The sequence below is a fragment of the Polypterus senegalus genome, chromosome 14 (genome assembly GCF_016835505.1).
Source record: "Polypterus senegalus isolate Bchr_013 chromosome 14, ASM1683550v1, whole genome shotgun sequence".
Taxonomy (NCBI): domain Eukaryota; kingdom Metazoa; phylum Chordata; class Cladistia; order Polypteriformes; family Polypteridae; genus Polypterus; species Polypterus senegalus.
In genome coordinates this window covers 140522415-140549293 of record NC_053167.1, presented here as the reverse complement: position 1 = coordinate 140549293, position 26879 = coordinate 140522415, and the positions used below count along the sequence as shown (strand labels likewise).

The 26879-nt window shown below is 42.9% G+C and overlaps 1 protein-coding gene across 1 annotated transcript in view; it reads left to right on the top strand.

Moving 5' to 3' along the window:
* Nucleotides 1–4204: 4204 nt before the first annotated feature.
* LOC120514351 (cytochrome P450 2J6-like) overlaps nt 4205–26879 on the top strand; it is a 40290-nt gene continuing 17615 nt past the window's right edge. Inside the window, exon 1 of the mRNA XM_039734669.1 lies at nt 4205–4411. Within this exon, the coding sequence (XP_039590603.1) occupies nt 4205–4411 (207 nt within the window). The remainder of the gene's footprint in view (nt 4412–26879) is intronic.

The window sequence follows — 26879 nt, the reverse complement described above, 5'->3', positions numbered from 1 at the left end:
ATTATCAGCCCGGAACAAGTGGAATTAATAAAAAGCACGTCCAATCGGGCTCAAAATTAAAAGACAAAGTAGAACTTCATAAAGACGTTCACAAACGTTGGCGCTATACACATGCAGAGCAGGTTAGAGATTATGAAAGCAGTGGAATTCGAAAGGCTCAAAAAAGAAATGTTGGCATGATACACATGTGGAGAAAGTTAAAGCATATGAAAGTAGGAAAATTAGAAAGTCAATATCGCAGTATTGCAAACAAACAGAAATTATTACTCAAAAAAGGGAAAGTAATCACCACGGACCAGCTGTCATTGAAAAAAAAAGCAGGACAAAGCGAGGTCAGAAATAAAAGACAAAGAGTAGAAAACAAAGTAAAACATCATAAAGAGGTTAAAAGACAAGGGGGCCAAACACATGCCAAGCAGGTCAGAGAAAACGAACACTGGAATTCAAAAGACTCAAAAACAAAACGTAGGCGCGAAACACATGCAGCGCAAGATACAGAATATGAAGCAGAAGAAAACGACAGTGTCAAAACAAAGAAAGTAAAGATCGCATTGGCACAAAAAGAGAGGGGCAGCACGGTGGCACAGTGGGTAATCAGTACTTTGTAGAAGCTGCTTTGGTAGCAATTTCAGCTTTGTGTCTTTTTGGGTAACTCTCTACAAGCTTGGTACACCTGCATTTGGCCAATTTATCCCATTCTTCCTGGCAGATCATCTTAAGCTCTGTTAGATTTGGATGGGAAATGTCTGTAAACTGTCATCTTCAGGTCTCTCCACAAATCAGAGATGGGTTGGGAGCATGTGCTGATAACACCTTGTCACACCCACCACACGACAAACTACTTGGATTGGGACCCGAGTGCAGCAGGTGACACCTCAGCACTGCACTGGAATACGGTGATGTTTTATTTTGCGGTGGCTGGAGTGCCAATCCTGCCCACCAACCCCCAAGTTCTCTCTGTAAATTGGAGGTCCTGATTTCAGATTAACATCCTACCCAGGATGAAGCAATGACAGGTTAAAGGGCCTCACTCGAGGGCCCAACAGAGCAGAGTGTCTTCTGGTATTTATGGGATTCAAACTGGCAACCTTCTGATTGCCAGCACAGATCCCCTTGCCTCAGAGCCACCACTCCACTGTGACACACACATTAGAACTTTAGAAAACTTTTGACCAGAACATGTCCTTCAGCCCAACAAAGCTCGCCACTCTCACTTACTTAACACTAGAATTACCAGAGCCTATGAAAAAACTCTTTGATCCGTCACACCTTAAATCACTTCGCACCTCTCCGCCAGCGTCTTTTGTCCTTTAAATGTGTTGATAAGCAGCAAACAGCAAGCAGTCTGCTATCACAACCCCCCACCCCACACAGTTTTTTCAGCTCAAGTCTGTTTACCTGCGTGTCAGTTGCTTGGAGTTGTAAGCCAAGCAAAATCACACCTTTTATAAATATAACATCGTTATTTGGAACACATGCATTTCACGTGTGTTCCATGTCTACAGCGATCTATGTAAATACATCGTTAAAACAGAAACGTTTTTCATGTTTTAGTAATAATTGATAAAAATATACACATGAAGTTTATAATGTGTGAAGCCTGAAGACCAAATATCAAAGAAACATTTTCACAAAAGGTACAAATATAACAGAACATGTGCGCTTTTATTCAAAAATATAACTTCAGAAAAACAACCCGCATTAGGGTGCGACATTGACACACATTTACTATGAATGCCTCGGTGGCTCAATGGTATCAGATGTTGACTGGAAATCAAAACTTCACAGGTTCAATCCCTGACGAGTCCATTTTGAGAAGTGAGCTGCTCATATTCTTACTATTTTAGAATAAAAACATACATTTGATTTCAGTCTGTAACAGCCGGTGTAATGTATGATACTTGTAAAGGTTAGCTTTGTTCCTTTTTTTATTATTATTCAGTTTTATTCTCTCAGTCGCAATCACGATTAAAAAGATTCAGCATGTTGGGACTCGAAAGATTCCAAATATTGTTTTTACAGAAGTTCTGAAATAAAATTGAAACTAATGAAATAGCAACAATTCAAAGAAAAAGAAAATCTTAAAACTGTGTATCTGTAAAAACAAAAAAGGGGGTTGGCGAGTGAAGTGAGCAGAGGGTGAAGCCCACTAATTTATTAAAAATAAAAAAGGTAAATTTTCATTCATAAAATTAATCGGTACTTTGTAGAAGCTGCTTTGGTAGCAATTCCAGCTTTGTGTCTTTTTGGGTAACTCTCTACAAGCTTGGCACGCCTGCATTTGGCCAGTTTATCCCATTCTTCCTGGCAGATCATCTCAAGCTCTGTTAGATTTGGATGGGAAATGTCTGTAAACTGTCATCTTCAGGTCTCTCCACAAATCAGAGATGGGTTGGGAGCATGCGCTGATAACACCTTGTCGCACCCACCACACGACAAACTACTTGGATTGGGACCCGAGTGCAGCAGGTGACACCTCAACACTGCACTGGAATACGGTGATGTTTTATTTTGCGGTGGCTGGAGTGCCAATCCTGCCCACCAATCCCCAAGTTCTCTCTGTAAATTGGAGGTCCTGATTTCAGATTAACATCCTACCCAAGATGAAGCAACGACAGGTTAAAGGGCCTCAATCACGATCCTACGATGAATCTAACACTGCTGTTTTCCCATAAAGACACGCTATAGCTCTGCACTCTGTAGGAAGTAAGTAAATAAATCCAAATAAATAACATCTGGACGGTGTATGTGCCCTAAAAAGATGTCTGACTGCATTCTCGTGTCTGCATGCACTTTGTGTGGCATTACACGTTTATTTTTTGAGCATGCCCGTGTCGCTCAAACACAGGACGCTCTGCAGTGTACTTGTGAGTTTCTTTTTTATTCAGTTGTAGTCTTGAATAAAAGTGCACTTGTTTTGTTATACTTGTACATCAACATTTATATGTTACTTACATAAAAGCCAGATCGAATGTTATTTACTTACTTCCTACAGAGTGAAGAGTTATAGCGCGTCATTATGGGAAAATAGCAGTGTCAGCAGCGGGGTTTAGGGTAGGATTGTGAACGCAAGGTGCAACTTAAAACTTGCATTCGCTAAAATGCTTGTGTTGGTGTGAGCCATATGATGGACTGGCACCTTGGGCAGTCAACTGTATTGGATTGGCATTGTAGGCAGCCAACAGGTGAGTGTGGGGTTCATCCTTATAATGGGCTGGCACCCTGGACAGGCAAATGTAGTGGTCAGCCATATAGTGAACTGGCATCCTGGACATGTGAGTTTGAGTCCTGTATTGAACGGGCATCCTTGGCGGACATGTGTGAGCCTTGTAATGGATTGGCACCCTGGGCAGGCAAATGTGGTTGTGAGCTTTGTAATGGATTGGCATCTAGGCAGCCGACTGTAGTTGTGAGCCCTGTGATGTACTGGCACTCGTGGCAGACAGGTGTGGGGGTCAGCCCTCTAGTGAATTGGCATCCTGAGCAGGTGAGTGTGAGTCCTGCATTGAACTGGCATTCTGGGCATACATGTGTGAGTGTGAGCCCTATAATGAATTGGCAGCCTTGGCAGGCAAATATGGGGTTAGCTACGTAATGAACAGGCATCCTGGACAGGCATGTGTGAGACCCTGTAAATGACTGGCACACTGAGCGGACCTGATTTTGTATTTGGATTAAGAAGATTTGAGAATGAACATTGATTGATTGATTTTGAAGGTCTGGATATTAAGGTCATTTCCGCTCTTAACGACTCTTGCCTCGTTATGTATATAATGCCCACAAAGGAGAAGCGCAGGACACTTCTCCTAGATCTCAGTTGTCCAGCGTGAGGGGTGAGTGCAGAAAATGGACGGATGGGCTTATTTAATACGGCATGGAAAGACAAAAAATCCACTCTGAAGACGACAAACTGGCTTGAACCATGAAAAACGGAATGTTCAAGGTGAAACAAAACCAACACGTTCGCCCCGGAGGTGGAGCCGACCTGACGAGGGATTAGGGAGCTCCTGAAGTGGCCACGCCCTCTTTCTGTGCTCATCTGCGAGGCTCCTTTCTCCCAGGTGCGATTCTGCACCCTGCTGCCAGTCGCTGCCAGTCGCTGATCGCGTTGCTCCTGCACGGTGTGTTGGCGTTCAGCTGCCAAGGCGCTCGCGTGTGAATCTTCCCCAAGTGCGCATCAGCGCGCCACAAACTCCGAGCCTCAATGTCGCTTACTCATCTGCTGCCCGCTCCTCTGTGGGAGCGCCTGGAGCTCCAGTATCTTTTGGTGTTCATCGCCGTCTTCCTCTTGGTCACCGATTATGTCAGGAACAGATCTCCGAAGAACTTTCCACCGAGTCCACCGGGACTGCCCTTCGTTGGGAATGTCTTTCACTTGGACCCTAAGCAGCCGCATATTAACATGAAAAAGGTGAGTGCCGCTTGCATGGCTTTGTCTTTTAAGTGCTAGAACGGATTATTTTATTCTCTTATTTAGTATCTTAAAGTGTTGAGGTTACCACAACGTCACACTGTTCCGACTACTCGCGCTATTTTGCACAGGTGACAAGAAGTCTGGACGTCTCTGAGGACGGTGACATCCTCAACGCACGCCTAATTATACAAACGCATACAAGTCTGGATATTTTAATAATGTGACACTTTATGGTGTAGCAGAGGACAAGAACTGAGGGAACTTTCTGTACAAACCATCATAAGCAATCATACGCAATTACTTGGAAAAGGATAAGGACAAGAACGACATAAAAATGCAATTGATAACTGCGGGGCTGTGTGGGTCGTCATATAGGATTCTTGCTTGACAACCCATCATTTAATTCTGGGAAAGCATACCGTCTGCTACAGGAAATAAAATGCCAATAATCATCTTTCATAACTACGAAAATAACCTTCAGCACATAGAAAAACGAGTTTGCTAGCCATCTTTAAGTTTGTGTTTCTCACAGCGCAAAAGGTGTTGGAGTCATCAGGAACAACTGACGACGCTGCTGCAAAGGGTGCGTTACTTATGTAAATAGACTCACATTAGCAGTTTTCTGTGCCATTGTGAGTTTACAGTCACACAATTATTCACATGCACTTTTGAAATAATTAATTGATAAACTCTAAATTATGTTTATGTGTATTCAATATTGAAAATCATTGTCTTAACCGTTTAGCGCATTACAGATTCTGTACTGTAAAAATGCATAATTACACTTTTTCTCGATTGCTAAGACACATTCCTGGAAAGCTGCTCTTCTTTTCCCTAAACTGTGAACACAAAACCCAATTTTCAAGCTACATTCACAAAACCTCTGACTCTTCTTGCAAAACCAAACTTTCACCCCAAAACAGTTCAATCTGTGCTCAAAACTGAACTATGCTGTCAAATCAGGCCTCAAGTCAATCTAAATGAAATACTCTACTGAGTAGTCACTAAACACTACGTAGAAAAAAGGAAAACACAATGCTCAGGACATGAAGCGGTAGAAATAAATGTTTGTTTAGGCTAAATGCATGTTGCAAATCAAAATACCTGGGCATTTTTAGTAACACTTGTACATAGAAAAAAGAATTTGCAAAAAAACAGAAATTCTGTGCATTTACATGTAGCGCTTGTACGTAAAAATAAAGCACAAAAATATACAAATGAAGTACAAAGAAAAGAAGCGCATTACTCCACAGCCACAGCATCATTTCTCCGTACTGGGTCAGGCCACAGGACTTCATCTACATCACAGGCCATATTTTCTCTGGCCAGGCAATGGGGGGAAAAACCCCTGGCATGCCGTATCCAGGCTTGACATGCCTCCACACCCAGGTCACCACAGGCCAGTTCAATGGCTTGCAGGAGATTTACCCTGGTATAAGGTTGGCAGTCATATACCTTCCACCGCCATGAGGAGAAGAATTCTTCAATGGGGTTCAGGAAAGGGGAGTACGGTGGAAGGCAAAGATTGATAAAACCTTGGTTCATATTGAACCACTCTCTAACCTGGAGGCCTCTGTGAAACCTCACATTGTCCCAAACGACGACATACTGTAGATGGGCTGCTCATCCTGCTGCCCTAACAGAGCATCTCGCATGTGATTGAGGAAAATGAGGAGCTGGTGAGTGTTGTAAGGCCCTAGGTTGGCCTGATGGTGGACAACACCATGATTGCTGATGGCAGCACACAGTGTGACATTGCCACCACGCTGCCCAGGGACACCAACAATGGCCCGTTGGCCAATCACACTACGGCCTCTCCTTCTCCTTTTGGTGAGATTAAACCCAGCTTCATCCATGTAGATGTATTCATGGAGTTTTTCCATTGCATCCAGTTCAAAAACTCTCTGTAGGAATAGATATATATTTTTGTAAGTGATGTAGGCCAACTACAGTAAATCACTACTTACAGTAACCAACATTTATGTGTCTGGATATATACCAACCTGTACATACTGGAATCTTTGCTCTTTGACTCTATCAGAGTTGCGTTCAAAGGGCACTCTGTACAGATGTTTCATGCGCAGTCTGTTGCGCTTGAGGACACGGTCAACAGTAGAGAGGCTGACACTGTCAATACCCTCAAAATGCACATGGTCCTCAATGATCCTCAGCTGAATTTCACGCAGTTTAATGGTGTTGTTCTCACGGACCATGTCGACAATTAGGGTCTGTTGGTGTGGGGAGAACATAGATGTCCTACCACCCCCATGTGGCAGTCTTTCAATTCTACAAAAAGAGAACATGCACTTACAAAACTACATACATGGAATAGGCCTACAAACAGTCAGACTAACCCTCCATTACAATACTACAGTACACTGGCACAGTGATGAACTGAAACATGTTTACTGTGGTACAGTGTATAGTACAGTCATTGTACATATGGAATTGTTGTCAACATTTACATACTATCATGTCAAAAAAGGTAACTACCTGTTCTCTTCTCTAAATCTTCGGATTATGGTGGACACAGTGAATCTACTGATGTTTGGTTGTACCCTTAGTCCAGCCTCCTTCATTGTCATACCATGGACAGTCACAGTAGCTCTGATTTCATCAGATATTTCTGTTCTTTGTCCTCGCTGACCACCTCGACCACCTTGACCTGCTCAACCTCCTCTCACATGAACTCCTCTTCTTAGATTTCTATCCATTGTAGTGCCTCACAAACCAGTGCTCTGGCTTATATGTACCCTCACATCATTAGCCACAAGTGTGATCAATTTGGAGTTGTTGTGTTCAACCGGTGACAACTGAGCTTTAATTGTGTTTGACTTTTGCCACCTGTGCTCACCATTATGCAACAAAGGTGCATCACAATGACAATGTGTTGACAAGATGTGTCTAAACAGGTGAAAAGTGCTTATGGTTTTGCCAAAAGTGTGACGGATTCAATAAGTGGGTTCAGGCAACTGAGAATGTGGTTCAGACAATAGGGTTTAGTGTTTTAGCAATCGAGAAAAACTGTAACATAATGTATTTAGGCAGGAGGTTGGCACAGTGGGTAGCGCTGCTGCCTCGCAGTTAGGAGACCCGGGTTCTCCCTGCAGGGAGCTTGCATGTTCTCCCCATGTCTACGTGGGTTTCCTTCCACAGTCCAAACTGTGAGTTTGGTGTATGTGCCTTGTGCCCTGGGATTGGCTTCAGCAGACCCCTTGTAGTTAGGATATAGTTAGCGGGTTGGATGATGTATATTTTAACAGTGTATTCTCCTATTTTCCATTAAATCAGGTTGAGTTTCGAAGGCTCCTTAACTCTTTCTCCTGTCCACCTAGTTATTCGGTCCCTTATTGTTCGTTTCTCTGGTTTTTGTGCATGTAAATGAAAAATTGTAAAATGTTTCTCTGATATCACAAGGCTCCCTCAGAGCCCCTGCAGCCAGGATTTAATTTTTAATTGTCATTTTACCACACAAATAAGTGAAGCGCAATGAAAATGGCACACACTGAAAATGTCCGGCAATGCACAGTGGACCAGTCCAAACACAATCTTGTATGCAGTAGCTCAGTCGGTAGAGCGGGTTGTCCAGCAATCGCAGGTTCGATCCTGGCTCCTGGCATGAGAATGCAGCTGTTGTGTCCTTGGGCAAGACACTTAACCTACCTTGCCTGCTGGTGGTGGTCGGAAGGATTGGTGGCGCCAGTGTTCGGCAGCCTCGCCTCTGTCAGTGTGCCCCAGGGCAGCTGTGGCTACAAAGTAGCTTATCATCACCAGCGTGTGAATGTGTGTGTGAATGGGTGAATGACTGTTGTGTTGTGAAGCGCCTAGGGGGGTTCTTGAACTCTAGTGGGCGCTATATCAAATACAGGCCATTTACAATCTGACTTAGACAGGTGAGAGAACACAAGATGTGGGGTAGGGTACACACACATAGGAAGCTGACTCGGGTTGGTCTGTTTGCGACAGCACGTCGATAAAAAAACACACATGTGTATCAGGAAGGCTCGCTTTTACACCACCACAAAGGGAACGAAGACCTGAAGGCACGCAGTCTTCGGTATTCTTTATTAAATGATCATGGTGCGTTCAAATAACAAGTTCAACAAGTGTAGTAATCGGCGTCTGCCCCTTTTCCTTTCAGATATACGTATAAACCCACAACAGTTAGTCACAAACAAACATAACATTTATATTTCTTCTTTAAATTTAACATTAAATTGCAAACTGAACTCAACTCTGCCTTAATGTACTGCACCACGCCGCCCGCTGACACCAGCTTTATTTCTAAGCCCCCCCGTACGCTCGCTGTATGCAAGTTTGGATGGCTCTGCCTTTCTCACCCAAGACGTTGTTCATTGTGAAAAATGACTGCCAGCTCCTGTGATGTGCTGTCAGCTTTTTACAGTGCATGAGTTAAACATTAGCTTGCCACAGATCAAGTCCCGCTTTTCTTAGTCACTCGCTGCATGTCACGAATTTAAAGGAAAGTGCATTCTTTTGACTTGAAGTGGGTAATCAGTGATTTTTGAGGAGATCTTATTATCATCATTAGGTGTTGACGATTTCAATTTGTTCATGTTGTTCACTCAAGTGTTTCTTTTGTGTTTGTTGTCTGTGGTCCTTCTTTAATATCTACGCATAAATGCAAAGAAGTTTGGTGAAACGGGAGTTTGTGTTTCAGTGGGCTGTCCCCTTTCCAGTAAATGTAAGTGATTTCGGAGCGGCAGGATGGTGGGGTGGGGGGTCCCCTTTTAAAGTCTGTATGGATGCAAGTGTATATTACAATAGAGTGGCTCATGGGAGACCCATTTAAGTTTAAACTGATGACAGTTTTTTTTGAGGCTTTTCCTGGACCTGAGGACTCCTCATTTAGCTCTACTTTTTGACTCTAGAGAAGCAGCACACACACTCACAGGCTACCACAGAACATGACACTGGCACTGGAGGTTTATTGTACTCTTGCTGACTACCGAGCTTCACATATTCTTTGAGATTTCCTGAACTTTCTTCATTTCATACGTGACTGTACACACCAAACGTCATTATGTCTCTTTTTTCCTGTCCAGGACACCACTCACTCTTCAGTCATCTCTCTACCCTATTGGCTAGTGCTGCTGTTCTTGTTACCTGTCAATCATTTCTGCTCCGTCCCTCATTTGCATAAAGCCCACTCTTGGCGCAGCATAGAGCATGTACTTTACGTTAGAACAGTAGTAATAAAAAGTGACGAATAAAAATGTATTAAAAAAAAAGCACGGGTTGGCTAATTTTCTTTTTTCTATGTCGCCAAATTTCAATCAAATCAGTCAAAGCATTTTTGAGACTTTGGGGTATTTAGTTTTTCTATCGTGGAGGTTGTTACCTCTAAATATTGTTATATCAAAATGTCTTAAATTGGCATATGCCTACTGTCTTTGATGTAAAATTCGGCTTTTTAACTAAAAGGGAAATAATGAGTGAGTGAGGGAGTCAACTTTGTAACCACTAGAGGGCATTGCATTTATGCCCATTTGCCACCTGGAATTTCTGGCCAAGTAAGGGAAGGGAGCCCATCCTGGCAGAGATGCCAGTCCTTGCATGCCATCCATTATATCTATATATATAAAAAGGTAAAGCCCTCACTGACTCGTCACTAATTCTCCCACTTTCCATGTAGGTGGGAAGCTGAAATTTTGCGTGCTCCTTCCTTGCAGTTGATTTAAAGGTCTGGAGATTAAGGTTATTGCAACTCTTGACGAGTCTTTCCTCGTTATGTATATAATGCCCACAAAGAAGAAGCAGGACAAGAAATAAATAGATCTCAGTTTTCCAGCGTGAGAGGCAAGTTCAGAAAATGGATGGATGGGCTTATTTAATACGGCATGGAAAGAAGTTCAGTATGTTTCATATCCTATTGCAACACCCAAGGGGGAGAAACGGGTGTACCCCCTAAACTGTATATATAGATAGGGGAAACCCCTCCTCACTATTTCTGTGACTTCCAATATACGTAGTGTCACAGACGGCTGGGGTTCTTACCCGGCCGGGACGCCTAGAAGGTCCGGAAGGTGGCAGTAAAAGCTTCCGGGTCAGGAGCACACAACCGTCCTGGAACAGGAGAGGACCACGGGAGAGGAGGAGAAACTTTCCAACACGTTGGGACCCGTGGCCACTGCCAGGGGGCATCTTAAGCCACCTAGAAGCTGAGAGAACATTACTTCCGCCACACTTGTCAAGATGGCGGAGGAAGTGCTGCCGGAAGATCGTCATCAGCCACCTGGAGCACATCCGGGCAGGAATAAAAGGCGCCACCTCCCAGCAATCTGGGAGCTAGAGTCGGGAGAGGGAGCAGGACGAAGCTCCCAGGAGGAGATTGGCGGCCAAGGACTGAGAGAAAGAAAGATTATTTGGTGATTATTGCTTTATGCATTGTGTGGTGTTTTGGGACTGTGTTTATTTAATGAATAATAAACGTGTGACTTTTATAAAGATGTGGTCTCCGACTGGTGGTGTCCGGGCAAGTCTCACAGTAGGAAGCCCAAATTTCCCTTGCTCATCCTTTACACTGTACTTACAAACGTTAAGTATGTTTCATTTCACGTTGTGCCCCGTAACAAACTTTCAAAAATAACGTCTTCTTTTTGGCAGTTCTCACAATTATGTCGCAAGGAATTTTCAGAACTGACCTCTCCTTTTAGCGGTTTCATTCCTTATTTCCCTTAAGAGATGATTTATTTCACAGCAGAGACAAACAAGTCCCGCCCCTGGCCCCCCTTCCTGTCTGCGCACCTGCCACGTGGTTGGCTCCCTGCCTGTATACATTAACGACATCCCGCACTCATGAGCCTCCTCACTCGCTTCCTTACTTTCCTCAGCTGTTCGTCGTGCTCACTGCTCCCTCCTTCTTTACTCCACCGCTTCAAGCCTGTTATTGTTGGCCTTCCTTCACGTCTTCCTGCTGGTGACTCCTGACTTTAATTTTACTCCACCACTTCAAGGTTGTTAATGTTGGGCTTCCTTACTTGCTCACATACGTCTTCCTGGTGCTGACTTCTGCTTTTCATTCCCTGCTCCACCGCGTCTCGTCTTCCTTCATACTTTCTTTCTCAACGGGTGCAAGTTTACTCCGAATAACGTGTCTATTCCGGTGATCACTGTCGATCACAATTGCACCGACCCGTATCCTAAGCTCATCAGACCGGCAGCTTGGTCATTTTACAGCCCAAGGGCAGAACTACAAACGTCGTTTACAAAGAGAGCCTTACATCCTAAAAATGTGGATTTCTCATACACAACATTTACAATCATAAATTAAACTCTTTACAATCATCAAATTCACTCTCAATACTAAAATAAGCCTACGACAATTATATTGACAATCATGTTACGTTACTTTTAAAATTTTCCTTTTCTTTATCATAACTTCCTTAACACACTACTTCTCCCACTTCACAGGGGATATCTATAATAATAAAAGGCAAAGCCCTCACTGACTGACTGACTGACTCATCACTAATTCTCCAACTTCACGTGTAGGTAGAAAGCTGAAATTTGGCAGGCTTATTCCTTACAGCTTACTTACAGAAGTTAAGCAGGTTTCATTTCGAAATTCTACACGTAACGGTCATAACTGGAAGCTAATTTTTCTCCATATAGTGTAAAGGAGTTGAGCTGGATGGACGTGGGGGCGGAGTTTCGTGTGACATCATCACGCCTCCTACGAAAGTACGTAGAGAACAAGGAAGACCTGCAAACAACGCTGAAGAAAAAATCGCCATTTCACAATTGAGAAGGCAGAAAAATATTATGAAGCAAGTGATGCATACAAACGTATTCATAAGTACAGCTACTGCGGAAACAAAGCACGGCGTGGACCGTAAGTTTATATTAAGTTTATAGACACACTCCCGACACGAGGTATAAACGAGACTTTGGATCACTTTGTAACAGAGTTAAAATTGCTGTAGGAAGAAACTGAACAAAACATTAATGTTTTACTTTTAATAACTTACACTATATTTTATTTTTTTCCCTTGCACTCAGTGAGCGAGGCTAATGCATATTCATAAGTGCAGCTACTGCGGAAACAAAGCACGGTGTAAACCTATAAAGTTTAAATTAAGTTAATTGACAGGCTGCCGCTAGAGTTTGTCATGCCCACGGCCAATGTGGGATACAAGTTTAATGAGAGGACGCAGGGTATTAATGACAGTTTTGATCACTTTGTAACTAAGTTCAAATTGATGGTGAGTGGCTGTGCTTATTCAAATTCCGAGAGACTGTGTTTGTGGGGGATTGACTGATAAGGCGGGTGGGGAAGTCACGTCATCATCTCCCCTTCCATTCACCTCATTTCGCTCTGAGCTGAGCACCGCGGCTAACGCCGTCTTCCGAAGCAACTTCGTCAGACTGCCACCAAATACTCACAGAAAAATCCACAAGTTAACACACACACTGTCTCTAGAGTTTCTCCACATTCAATGTATTCCTCGCATCCCCGTTATACCCTCTGATCTCCCATTTCAATTGAAATGCCTCAAATTTCCAGTAAGGCTCTGCTTCGCGATGACAATTAATAAGACTCAGGGACACACCCTACAAAAGGTTGCCATTGATTTCAGGCAAGATTGCTTTCCTCCTGGACAAAACTATACGTTGCATTCTCAAAAGTTATATATATATATTAGGGCGAAGCACGTGCCGCATACTGTTTGCATTATTTCACAGTAAAAATATTTCAATATATTCAATATATATATATTTCACCGCTTCGCGATTCATTTTACCCTCGCACCCCCTTGGTTTGAGTAGAACTATGAAAAAATATGAGGTTAACGCAGAAAAAAAGATCACCAATTGAAGTTTTATGAATAATTGATACTTTTTTCGCCATCAATAATTGTTTTTGTAAAGCCATACTCAGTTTAATCCTCCTTCCATGTTATAATTTTTCCGCGACTCGCCATGATTAAATGAACGGTAAAAAAGTAACAGCGAAACGAGGGTGACTTATTCAGGCAGGCAGCCGACAGCTCAATAGCTCGATATTGGATATAAGTAGACTCTATTTAGTCGCCAGAAATATCTTTCATAGTGATGGAAGTTGGATTTAGTCTTTAAATTTCTATGGTGAAGAAAAATTTATGCAATGATGATTAAATTTAACTTTCATTCCTACTAAACATATTTCTGTCGACCAAATAAAAATTACTTATATTTAAAATTTAAATAGAGCTTGAACAGATACCATACTTCATAATATCCACAAGTATGCACGTATGAGCGGGAGTCATCCGTTTTAACAAGCAGCGTATTGCACTGATACGAAATAGCCTGCCCATTTAATTATTTAGGAATGGATAAATAAATTAAGATTTTGTACAAATAATGTTTTTAATTTTGCTTCCTCAATGGATTCTGGCACCCCCAGCAACAGTTGCTCGCACCCAAAACGATATATATATATATATATATATATATATATATATATATATATATATATATATATATATATATATATATATATATATATATATATATATATATATATATACATATATATATATATAGAGAGAGAGAGAGAGAGAGAGATAGATAGATAGATAGATAGATAGATAGATAGATAGATAGATAGATAGATAGATAGATATGAAAGGCACTATATGATAGATAGATAGATAGATAGATAGATAGATAGATAGATAGATAGATAGATAGATAGATAGATATGAAAGGCACTATATGATAGATAGATAGATAGATAGATAGATAGATAGATAGATAGATAGATATGCCACCAACACTCATAACAGTGACAAAACAATTACATTAACAATCATCTTACGTTATTTTTAAAATGTTTCCTTTTCTTTTTCATAACTTCTTTAACACACTACTTCTCCGCTGCGAGGCGCGGGTATTCTGCTAGTGTATATATATATATACGCGACACGTGTTTCGCCCTAATTCTGGGCTCATCAGGCGTATACACTCACTGCACCAGCCTCAGGAAATCGAACCTCAGACGTCAGAGCTAGAGGCGAAGCCTCTTGCGTTGTGCCATGGCGTGTGGTTCGTTTATTTGACAGTATGTAGATCGGGGTAGTTACATTCATGGCATGCGTAGTCTGAATCACAATCTGATTAGGGCGAAACATGTGTCGCATACTCTTTGCATTATTTGACAGTTAAACTATTCAACCATTCTATGATCTGCTTCTCGCAACTGAAAGAGGGCACCGTGGCAGATGTTTGCAGGCTCGCAGACCAACCACAAGCGTTACCTGATAGGTAACCACCCATACAATCAGATTGTGATTCAGACTACGAATGCCATGAATATATACAGTTTACATACATTCTTCCCACATTTGTTTCGGTGGGCATGGAGCACAGAGATGTCATTGCCCAGGAACACCAGCTTTGGGTTAATCTAATCCTGTTTACACTTGAGATGTCACGTAACATACTTATGTAACGATGGCCTTGTTGAGTTTGTTCAAATCAGTTTTACTTGTTTAGTAAATGAATAGAACTATGAACTCCATAACCTGCAGATTTGCTCCACCTGGCAGAAAAACATGAAGTTTCAGGAATAGCAGAAACCTTAGTGAGATGAGAATGGCCCTCCAGGCGGCCCCCTGTGATTATCTCCTCGCTTGTTTTATTACCCTGCGGTGCCCCTTTGCACATTTATATAACACTGTGAGAAATCATTTGACATGGGCACTTTAACTACATACCACTGTGCCTAAATTGTACCAGCCACTAAACCTAAGTAACGTGATCAGTCTAGATTTTAATCAATCAGGAGTTCACATATTACTAAATATGTATTAAAGATGAATACAACAGAAAAAGCACCATATATTACACTCACTCATAATAAGTTGTCTTTTCGCCGAGTTGACTGTTGCCCAGTTGCCACCGAACCTATTTTTTATATCTATTACTTTCAGTTTTAGTTTTAGTAATTATGGCATGGAGCTACAATGGAGTTTAGTTTTGTATCGCAATCAGATAGAACTGTACACTTAATGGGTTTAGATATGATACGAGTTTAATGTAAGTGGAAGATTACTACACTACATGGTTTATTATCTGAATATGAACAATTTTATAAATTTTAAAATATTTTCTATGTCATTTGTGCTGAACAAATGTGCGCTGACTGTTGGCACTTTTTATCTTTTCCTTTTATTGCCCAGAATGGGGCCAATTTGTATGATCATGAAAATCATGGAGGCTCAGGTAGATCAGGGCTCTTAGGCTGGAATGAGTGTGCAGACCCCACTTACCAGTACTGAGGGAAACAAAGAAAAACAAGCAGGTAGTGTGAAGGTTAGGGGCATTGAGACTTGGACAGCCCATACATAAGAACAGTAAACCCTTAATGAGCAGAGTAAGAGTAGGTAATAGGAGTGTGGACAGGCACAAAACGACAGAGACAGCATCAGAGATTAAGAACAATAGATACCTTATCTAAACTGGTTTATCCAGAGCAGGATCTAAGGAAACCAGTTCAGTACCGTAAAGCCTTACCCCCATGTAGTGGAATGCTGCTGCGGGTGAGCTCTACCATCTCTGCAGGACATTTACACTGAAGATGCAGGACCAGAGCTCTCAGGATTATCAAAGACTCCTCACATCCCAGCAATAGCCTGTTTCATCTGTTAAAATCAGGCAAAAGGTTTTGTAGCAACCTGACCAACACAGAGAGACTCAGAAGGAGTTTCTGTCCTCAGGCCATAAGACTGTTAAATCAGAACATGCCATCTCATCCGTGACCCTCCACATACTTAGACTGGACTGTAATTGCACCATGACGTCTACCTTTACCTTGTTTTGAGAGTCGGTCTGTCCTTTAACACTATGCACTTATGCATTTGTCTAAGATTAGTTTTGCACTATAATCACTGCACTATTGCACTTTAACACTTAATTCTACCATACTTCTCTTAAAGTTACTATATTTATTTGTGTCCTATTATATTGTTATCTTTCAATCTAGGACTTTTTGATAGTCAAGCTGATAGTCTTCTAACTTTGCACAGTTTTTGATAAGCGGATCAGGATGCATATCACTGCGTGTTGTCCTGTATAACTATGCATGTGACAAATAAAGAATCTTGAATTTGGAGTCCACACCAAAAATACCTGGTATGCAATATGATAGATAGACAGTAACTTTGTATAATGTTGATGTTTACCCCCCCAAGGGTGGAATTGAAGAGTCGCATAGTGTGGAGGAGGAACAATCTCCTCAGTCTGTCATTGGAGCAGGATGGTAACAGCAGTCTGTTGCTTAAGCTGCTTCTCGGTCTGGAGATGATACTGGATTCTCCATGATTGACAGGAGCCTGCTCAGTGCCCGTCGCTCCGCCACAGATGTTAAACTGTCCAGCTGCCTTCCTCACCAGTTTGTCTAGGCATGAGGCATCCCTCTCCTTTATGCTGCCTCCCCAGCACACCACTGCCACCACCGCTGCCACAACCGTCTAATAGAATATCTGCAGCATCTTATTGCAGATGTTGAAGGACGCCAGCCTTCTAATGAAGTATAGTCGGCTCTGTCCTCTCTTACACAGAACATCAGTATTGGCAGTCCAGTCCAATTTATCATCCAGCTGCACTCCCAGGTATTTATAGGTCTGTACCCTCTGCACAGTCACCTCTGATCATCACGGGGACCATGATGGGCCTGGGCCTCCTAAAATCCACCATCAGCTCTATTTTGCTTGTGTTCATTTGTAGGTGGTTTGAGTCGCACCATTTAACAAAGTCCTTGATTAGGTTCCTATACTTCTCCTCCTGCCCTCTCCTGATGCAGCCCACGATAGCAGTGTCGTCAGCGAACTTTTGCACGTGGCAGGACTCCGCGTTGTATTTGAAGTCCAACGTATGTTGACTGAACAGGACCGGAGAAAGTCCAGTCCCCTGCGGCGCTCCTGTGCTGCTGACCACAATGTCAGATCTGCAGTCCCCGAGATGCACATACTGAGGTCTGTCTGTAAGATAGTCCACTGATGCCACCAGGTGTGAATCTACTCCCATCTCTGTCAGCTTGTCCCTAAGAATGCAGAGGCTGGATGGTGTTGAAGGCGCTAGAGAAGTCCAGAAACATAATTCTTACAGCACCACTGCCTCTGTCCAAGTGAGAGAAAGGATCGGTGTAGCATATAGATGATGGCATCCTCCGCTCCCACCTTCTCCTGGTATGCGAACTGCAGAGGGTCGACGGCGTGGCGGACCTGTGGCCTCAGGTGGTGAAGCAGCAGTCGCTCCATGGTCTTCATCACATGTGACGTCAGGGCAACAGGCCCGAAGTCGCTCAGCTCACCAGGGCATGATACCTTTGGGATTGGGGTGATACAAGATGTTTTCCAAAGCCTCGGGACTCTCCCCTGTTCCAGGCTCAGGCTGAAGATACGCTGTAGAGGACTCCATACAATATGTATGATTAGGCTAATGTTAAAAACAACAAGAATATGATATTTCAACTATCTATTTTGAGAGAGAGAGAGAAAAATTGAGAAAAGGAGGACAGATATTTTAAAACATTATTCTGCTACTGGATTATTTTCACAGTATCAGGTATTTTGATCTGTGAATATAAACTAAAAAAAGATAGATTAATAAATATAAAATAAATACAAAAACACACTGTAACACAAATGTAAGTTTAATGTCACTGTGCTCTGTACAAGAAATTATTTTATGAATTAATTCACATGTGCAGGCCAAGTTTGGCACACAGGGGCTGGGCGCTGCACTAGTTTAGCAGTTTTGAAGGGGACAACTGCGAGGGTAGGCATTGTGCTATTCCTGTATTTTTTGGAGGTGGGCTTGAGTCTTTTCCTTTCCTTGTTTGGAGACCAGAGAGGACCTGCATGTGGAACAGACAGTATATAAGGCTTGTACTACTGCCAAAACATTTTGAAGCCGATGGATGGATGATGTCATCCGTCCAGAAAATCCTTTCAAAGCAGCAATGGAAAATGGCAGACTGTATACACCAAGTTCCCACCTTGTGTATTGTCTGCTATGGCTTCCTCCGTTTATAAGGCCGCGTAAATCGTCAGTAAAGAAAGCTAAGTTATCCTTTCCTTTTATGTGATTTTTAACCTCTGTGTCACTATGGGAGGGATATCGCCTTTTACATTATATCTATACTGTATAGTTTCTGGTTACTTAAAACACCGCAATTTAAAAGAACTTATTCCAACATGGGAGCTTTTGCCCCTAAAGTAAACACACACTAGTATGTTTAGACTCTCTTCACCTACCTACCTGTAGTTCAGTAGAGACGTTGCCAACTCAGGAACAAGGCTTGTATCTCTTCATTGTTAAACGAGATTGGTCAGCAACAATATGATAATCTTGTATGATGGCCCAGTGCGTCTCTCGATCAGTGTTGTTTTATTTTCAAAAAGGATTTCTCCTATGAGAAGTGGCAGGTGAGTTACTGTCAACAAAAAAAACATCCACCTGGGAAATAAACTGAAGTGTTACTCACTTGTGATGTTTCTGTCCATACGGTGAAGGTTTTGTTGACCAGCACCTTCTGATTTCAAGCATTTAAATTACATCTCGATATACAACAAGCACAAAGAAAGATCAATCACGCTTTATGCACCCGTATTCAGCTTGCTCCGTCACCGCTAATGCTTTGGGACCACAGTCGGGTGGAGTGGTGGCTCTGAGGCTCGGGATCAGCCCTGGCAATCGGAAGGTTGCCGGTTCGAATCCTGTAAATGCCAGAAGGGACTCTGCTCTGTTGGACCCTTGAGCGAGGCCCTTAACCTGCAATTGCTGAGCACTTTGAGTAGTGAGAAGAGCGCTATATAAATGCAAAGAATTATTATTAACACCTGCCTCCGTTCACTGGATGAATACATGCGGGCGGCTCGTGGTGAATTACTTTCTGTTTTTAGAGTTAAAAATTACAAGGGTTAAAGACTAACGCCAAGAATATTCATTCAAAAGCAAAAACTAAAAATATTTTTAGAAAATTATTATTTTATTTCAGTTAGTCTTTCCAGCTCCTTAAATAGTTTTGTTTAGTTTTAGTTGCTTATTTCGGTTTTGTTAATTATTTTATTTCAGTTTACGAAAATGTTTTTTTTAATAATAATTTCAGTTTTGATTTGAGTTTTCGTTAACTATAATAACCTTTGTTGCTACTGTAAAGTTTGGTGGAGGAGGGATAACGGTAGGGTTTGGGCTCGGCCCCTTGGTTCCAGTGAAGGGCGCTGTTAACACTACGCCATACAAAGACATCCGAGATGACCTTGTGGTGACACTTTGGGGAAGACCTTTGACTGCACCCCAGGTGCCTAAAGACATGGAGGACCTCGATTGGACAGCACAGAGCCCTGACCCTCAACCCAACTGAACACCTTTGGGATTAATTGGAACATCAATTATGAGCCAGGTCTTCTCACCCCACATCCGTATCTGGCCTCACAAATTCATTTCTGATGAAATGGGCACCGATTGCAACTGACACACTCACAAAATTGTGCGGATAGAGGAGTGGGGACTGTTGTGGAGGTCCAATTCCTTATTAAAGTCCATGGTGTTGAATGGGATGTCCAACAAGCTCAGACAGGTGTGATGGTTAGGTGTCCACAAATATTTGGTGATGCACTCTGTGTGATTATAACGTAAAGCCATGAGAGGCTTTGTGTAAAATACACCTGGACTGACTGGGTGTAGAGAAGCCATTTTCTCCGTGTGACGACCTGCATGAAGGAGCCACGTTGAGATGGCACATTTTGCATAATCCATAGACAGACGGTGCTCTACTAATTTAATATTCTGCTCAACACAATCCCCCCTTGGTATAACGCTGCCCCCAGCTGTTGCTCTGTTATTTTGGATGCACTATGAGGAACACGAGCAGAAAAGCTGGTGCGTTGACCTCAATGACATGTTTCATGACCTGAGACTCATGGATAAGAGAAGAAAGTAACGCATCGCAGACGGATAGATAATAAAGTCGTCCATAAGACCCTCCATCCCAGGAGTAATCAGGTGTGGGATGCTCTGCGTTTACATTTTTCACTCGTTCACTTAGCAGACGCTTTAATCCAAAGTGGCTTACAAAGAGGTCAACTGAATCAAAGAAGCATCAGTCTGGGGACTGTGTAGGAAAATGTCTTACAGGACATGTTTACAAAATTGACTACCAAAAGTAAAGAGACTAATGAATCTGTCCTTAATGTAATGGGTGGCAGGTATGAACTCCCTTCCTGTACCTGGCCGGGAAACCCAGGTGGCAAATGGGCATGAAAAGAGGCAGGAGGTTCCCTGCCTACTCAAGGAACTGGGCATAGCATGCCATCTGAAGAATGGGTATGCTGGCATATTTTCAGGTTTAGCTGGGGAGGCCAGCTTGAAGGAAGTACAGGGGGAGCTGAATTATTCAAGCTACATGCTCCCCTGAACTCCTAGGTGGCAGCAACCCTGGAGTCACCTACAGGGTATGATGGGAGTAGTAGTGCTGTAAGACAGCCCTGTTGGGGTCCCTGGGTACTCTCAAGGGGTGCTGATAGGAGCTCTGCTCTGTGGTTTTTGGGACTTCTAATTGACCCAGAAGTGCTTCCATGCCCTAGCACCAGAAATACTCCCGGGTCCGAAATAAAAGGAACCGCCCTGGCACATCTAGGCAAGTCGGAGTCAGGAGGAAGGAGGACAAAGCTCACCTGGAGGTGTGTGGAGATGAAAGAAAGAAATAAAAGAGGAGTTGTGTGTATTGGAAGATGCATTATGAAGGTATTGTGGTTAATAAATCACTTATTTGAACCTGGGACTTGTGTTCGTGTGCCAGTGTCTGAGGTTTGGAGTGCTGCAATGCCACTAACTGGCCACATCAGTTACAAAAACCTCACATCAAAGTGATTGTCAGTTACGCAGAAATTCACAGAACAAGAGAGTCCTCAAGAGCTTTTTAAACACACTGAAGGAGTCAGCAGTTTGGATGGAGGTGGGCAGCTCGTTCTACCAGCTAGGAGCTGCAGATGAAAAGAGTCTGGATTGAGACTTGATATACCATGCAGAGGAGGCATCACCAGACCTGCTTAGTCAAGAATGAGTAGAGGACCTCACAAGTGTCCCCACATATGTGTTTGTTGACCCACTGAGTACTCTTTGGGCAGGCATCAAGGATATCGCCTTATTATGTTCCACTAGAGGGAGCCAATGTAGCAATCTCAACAGAAGACTGACATGTGCACCAGACATGCCACTGCATTTCAAATCATCTGCAGAGGCTTTGTGACACATGCCGGTGCTCCTGCCAGCAGAGATGTGACAAGGCCAAAGCCTGGACCAGGAGTTGTGCTGCAACAGATATGGTCTGATTTTGTGGACGTTGTGTAGAGTAAGTTTGCTGGATATCCTGGCCGGCCTGTCAACTGGTACTGTGAGTGCTGTGCAGAGTGGAGGCAGGACCTCTGGGTTTTCCCCAGTTGATTCTGGGGTCAGTCAGTGGTGTGTTCTTGCTCCTACTCTGTTCAATGCTTGTATGGACTGGTCGTTGGGCAAAGTTGTGGGGTCCAATTGCTGTGGGGCATCTGTTGGTGAAGAAATATTCACTGATCTTGACTTTGCTGATGATGCTGTGATCTTCATGGAGTTGTTGGAGGTTCTCGAGAGGCTGAGTGAGGAGTCCGAGTGTCTGAGCTTGTGAGTGTCCTGATAAAAACCAAAGAGCCAGGCCTTTAATGACCTCTTGGGCAAGGTCATCAGCAGTGTGTCTGTCTACGGAGAGAGTGTCGACCTCGTCGTGAGGTTTACTTACCTTGGCAGTGACATTCATTTCTCTGGTGACTCTTCCTGTGAAGTCAGTAGACAGATTGGGAGAGCATGGGGGGGTCATGATAGATAGATAGATAGATAGATAGATAGATAGATAGATAGATAGATAGATAGATAGATAGATAGATAGATAGATACTTTATTAATCCCAAGGGGAAATTCACATAATCCAGCAGCATGAGATCACTGGAAAGGTGTGTGGCGCTCCCGATATCTCTACTAAAGTCTTTAGAGTCCTAGTGCTACCTGTCTTGCTATATGTTTACGAGACATGGACGCTATCCAGTGACCTGAGATGAAGACTGGACTCCTTCATGTGTGTCTCTCCGGAAAATCCTTGGGTACCGCTGGTTTGACTTTGTGTTGCTCATGGAGTCCCGAATGTGGCACAATACCTGCATTGTGAGGGAGCGTCAGTTACGGCACTACGGCCATGTAGCGAGTTTCCCAGAGGGTAGTCTCTGCTCGTAAGATCCTCATTGTTGGGTACCCGAGTGGCTGGACCAGGCCAAGGGGTCGCCCACATAACACCTGGCTGCGGCAGATAGAGGGTCATTTCTGAGGGTGGGACTGGACCGTTTGTCTGCCTGAGGGGTTGCAAACCGGGATCCTGAGTTGTGTCATCGTGTGGTGGGTGCGGCAACACACTGTACCAGTGCATGCTCCCCAACTTGACTTGACTTGTGTAGAGTAAATCTACAAGACCAACAGACTGTTGTGACATGTTTAATGAAGGATAGCTGGTTATCAATCACCATGCACCCACCACCCCAAGGTTGTGCATCGACAAGGTGGGAGTTAACCATAGTGAGCCAAGCTGAACATTGATGGGGTGCTGGGATAACAAGAAGGTCCTGCATTGCCAGGTTGAGCTGGAGATGGTGTTCCTTCATCCAGGTTACAATATCAGTGAGACATGTGGAGGATTTTAGCTGTTCTTCTGGACAGATCAAAAGATACGGCTGTGAATCATTGACACAGCTTGGGTACAAAAATGATAAACAAAAACACAGAACTTGATGATAGGCCTAGTGGGGAGTTGTAAAGAGTGAAGATGGGAGGACCCAGCAGCAATCCACAGGGTACCTAATTGCTTGCCTGATGCAAGGTTGATAGATCTTCTCAAAAGGACATGGGGTTGGATGTGCCGAGTGACTTAGGTGTCCTGAAGGGATGAGCAGCTTGGGTGCTGATGTCATTCATGGTAGTGAAGTGTCTGGGTACTGAAGGTGCTCCTGCTAAATGGCATGAGACGGGCATTTGGAATCTGGGAATATCCTTCATGACTAACTGAGATACAGGACAAGGGCTATGTATGTATGTATGTATGTACAGTCGTGGCCAAAGGTTTTGAGAATGACACAAAGATGAATTTTTACAAAGTTTGCTGCCTCAGTTTTAATGATGGCAATTTGCATCTACTCCAGAATGTTCTAAAGAGTAATCAGATGAATTGCAAGAAATTGTAAAGAACTTCTTTGCCATGAAAATGCAACTTTACACGAAAAACCACTGCATGTCAGCCCTGCCATCAAAGGACCTGCTGACATCATTTCAGTGTTCCTCCCATTAACTCAGGTGAGAGTATCGATGAGAACAAGGCTGGAGATCACTCTGTCATTCTGATTGAGTTACAATAGAGAGGTGAAGAAGGCATCCGGGCAGCCAAGAAAGTCCAGCAAGCGCCAGGAGCGTCCACCACCACCAGTGCAGAGCTGGCTCAGGAATGAATGGCAGCAGGCAGGTGTAAGGTAGGCAAAGACTTTTGGAGGATGGCTTGGTGGGTGTCAAGAAGGGCAGCAAAGAAGCCAAGAAAAACATCAGGGACAGACTGATATTCAGGGATTGGACTGCTGAAGACTACTGGGGGAAAGTCGTTTTGTCTGATAAATCCCCTTTTGAATTGTTTGAGGCATCCAGAAAAAAGAAAAGGTGAGCGGCGCTGCCATCAGTCCTGTGTCAGGCCAATGGTAAAGCATCCTGAGACCATTCATGTCAACCAAGGCAGTGCAGGGCTCACTAACAATTTGGCCTAAGAACACAGCCAGGAATAAAGAATGAGACCAAAACATCCTCTGGGAGCATCCAAGAACAGTTTGGTGACCAACAATGAACAATCCAGTATGATGGAGCACTGGGCCTCAAGTCAAAAGTGAGAACAAAATATCAAAATTTAGGGTCCATGGCCAGGAACATCCACAGACCTTTAATCCTATTGAGAACTTGTGGTCAATCCTCAAGAGGCGGGTGGAGAAACAAAAACCCACCAATTCTGACAAACTCCAAGCATTGATGATGCAAGAATGGACTGCCATCAGTAAGGATTTGGCCCAAAAGTTGATGGACAGCCTGCCAGGGTGAATTACAGAAGTCTTGAAAAAGAAAGAAGGGCCATAACCTTAATGTCATTGTCAATAAAAGTCTTTGAAACTTCTGAAATGCTTGTAATTCTACTTCAGTCTACCATAGAAACATCTGAGAAAAAGATCTAAAACACAGAAGCAGCAAACTTTGTGAAATCCAACACTTGGGTCATTCTCCACACTTTTGGCGACGACTGTATGTTTGTCATTGTTCTTCACTTTTATGGATAAAACTGCCAGCCACAGGGCTCTCAGACAATGGGGTACTGATGTTCTCCCTTTGGGGTTTCTTCTTTTATGGCGGAGGCCACTAAACTACAAAGACCCTGCTGTGTCCTTCCATAGTGTTACTGGCTGGCAGCCCTTGGGTTTTGATTTTTTTTTTCCCCCAAACATGATGGCTAAAAACATAAAACATTAAAAAGAAGAAGAAGACTGAAATGACCAAGTAACTAATTACATTGGAGATACGGTAGTTGGATTTTAAAAGGTTAAAAAGTAATCTACCAATGAGAAAAATGCAGAAAACAGAAATGAAAAACATAAACGAATAATTAAAAATCTAAAGTTTAACGACAACAGAGCCAAAGAAGAGCCGCTAATCAAGTTCATCAAACACTAGAAATTAATAATCCACAGATAAACAACCAGAAATAAATCATCCAAAGTCCAATAGCAGAAAACAAAAAAAAAAAACAAAAAACAAACAGGGGTCACTTATCAAACTAGAAGTCAACAACACAAAACTGTAACTGTAACAACAACAACAACATTTATTTCTATAGCACATTTTCATACAAACAGTGCTTTACATAATAAAGAATAGAAAAAAGACACAATAAGAAAACAAAATAAATCAACATTAATTAACATCGAATAAGAGTAAGGTTCAATGGCCAGGGGGGACAGAAAAAACAAAGCTTTGGGGGTACAGTAAAGGGGGCAGTGGCACAGCAGAGAGCCTGTGGTGGCTGGATGAGGGGCAAGTTGAAAGAGACCCTCAGCTTAAGCAGCACCAGACAGTCCTTGAAGCTACTGTACTGTACAAACAGTATTATTGGTATTAGGGGGGGATATCAGAAGAAATTGAAAAATGTCAAATGCAAACATGAACAGGATAAAGACCAGGGTCCCCGAGGTGATTAAGAACACAAAAAGTTAGAAGATGTACGCCTGGCGAAACACTGAGGTATGCCCATGGGCTGTGCAGGCTCTGTAGGCCTCAGGAGACTGAGATCTGTAGGTGGGTTCTGGAACTTTCTCAACCCATTTGAGGGTTGTAGGGGCCAAAGGTTGCAGTCTCACCAGGTTGGCCAAAAGGAGTGGACAGGACTCGAGTCCATCGCAGGGACCACACACACACACACTGACACACCCCATACTCATACACTGTGACACAGTATACAAAATGCTAATTAACATAACATAAATAAAACAAAAAATAACAATACATAAAAAAAAAACAAATTTCTTCTTGTCTTGAGCGGTCTGACTCTTGTCATTTCCATGAAATGGGACTTGAAGAGCCACTCAGTTACGACAAATGTTAGGGAAAAATTGATGTGAGAGACAAACGTAATTACAGCGAGTGCCCCATTATCGATATCAGGTGGACGTGGCATTCTGATGGTAAGATACAGGGTGACCAAACTGGGACACTTATGTAGCACATATGTCCCCACATAAAAGCCCATCCTCGTTTGTTTAATGGCTGCTTCATCTCATCATCATCATCATCATCAGAGAAGCGATCAGGACATGGAAAAATAAAACCAAAAAGAACACTTTCATGAGAGTGCTTGAAGTGCACTCTTCAAAATAATGGCTCTGAAATGGAAAGGCATCAGGAATGATATGAAAGACCAGCAGAAGTGTGGAAGAGTTTTGGAGAAGAGTGAGTAGAGGTGTGGTGGGATCCAATGCAGAAGATCCATGAACAGGAGAGAATGCCAGATGAGTGGAGGGGCGGAGGGATTGTATCCATTTATAAGGAGAAAGGGTGAAGTTCAGAGTTCGGTGGCAACTGGGCGACAGTCAACTCAGTGAAAGACAACTCGGTGAAGAAACAACTCGGCAAAAGAAAACACGGCGAAAGACAATTTGGTGAAAGACAATTCGGCGAAGAAACAACTTGGCGAAATACAACTCGCCGACATCCTTTACCAGTAAGGTAATAGTTAGGTTCAAAGAGTATTTTTAATTATATGTAAATGACAACGTGATTTAAAATGTTAAAAAAAAATTTATATAATTGACGAATGAACTTTATTCTGCAGATGGAACAAACTCTATCTTACATTACC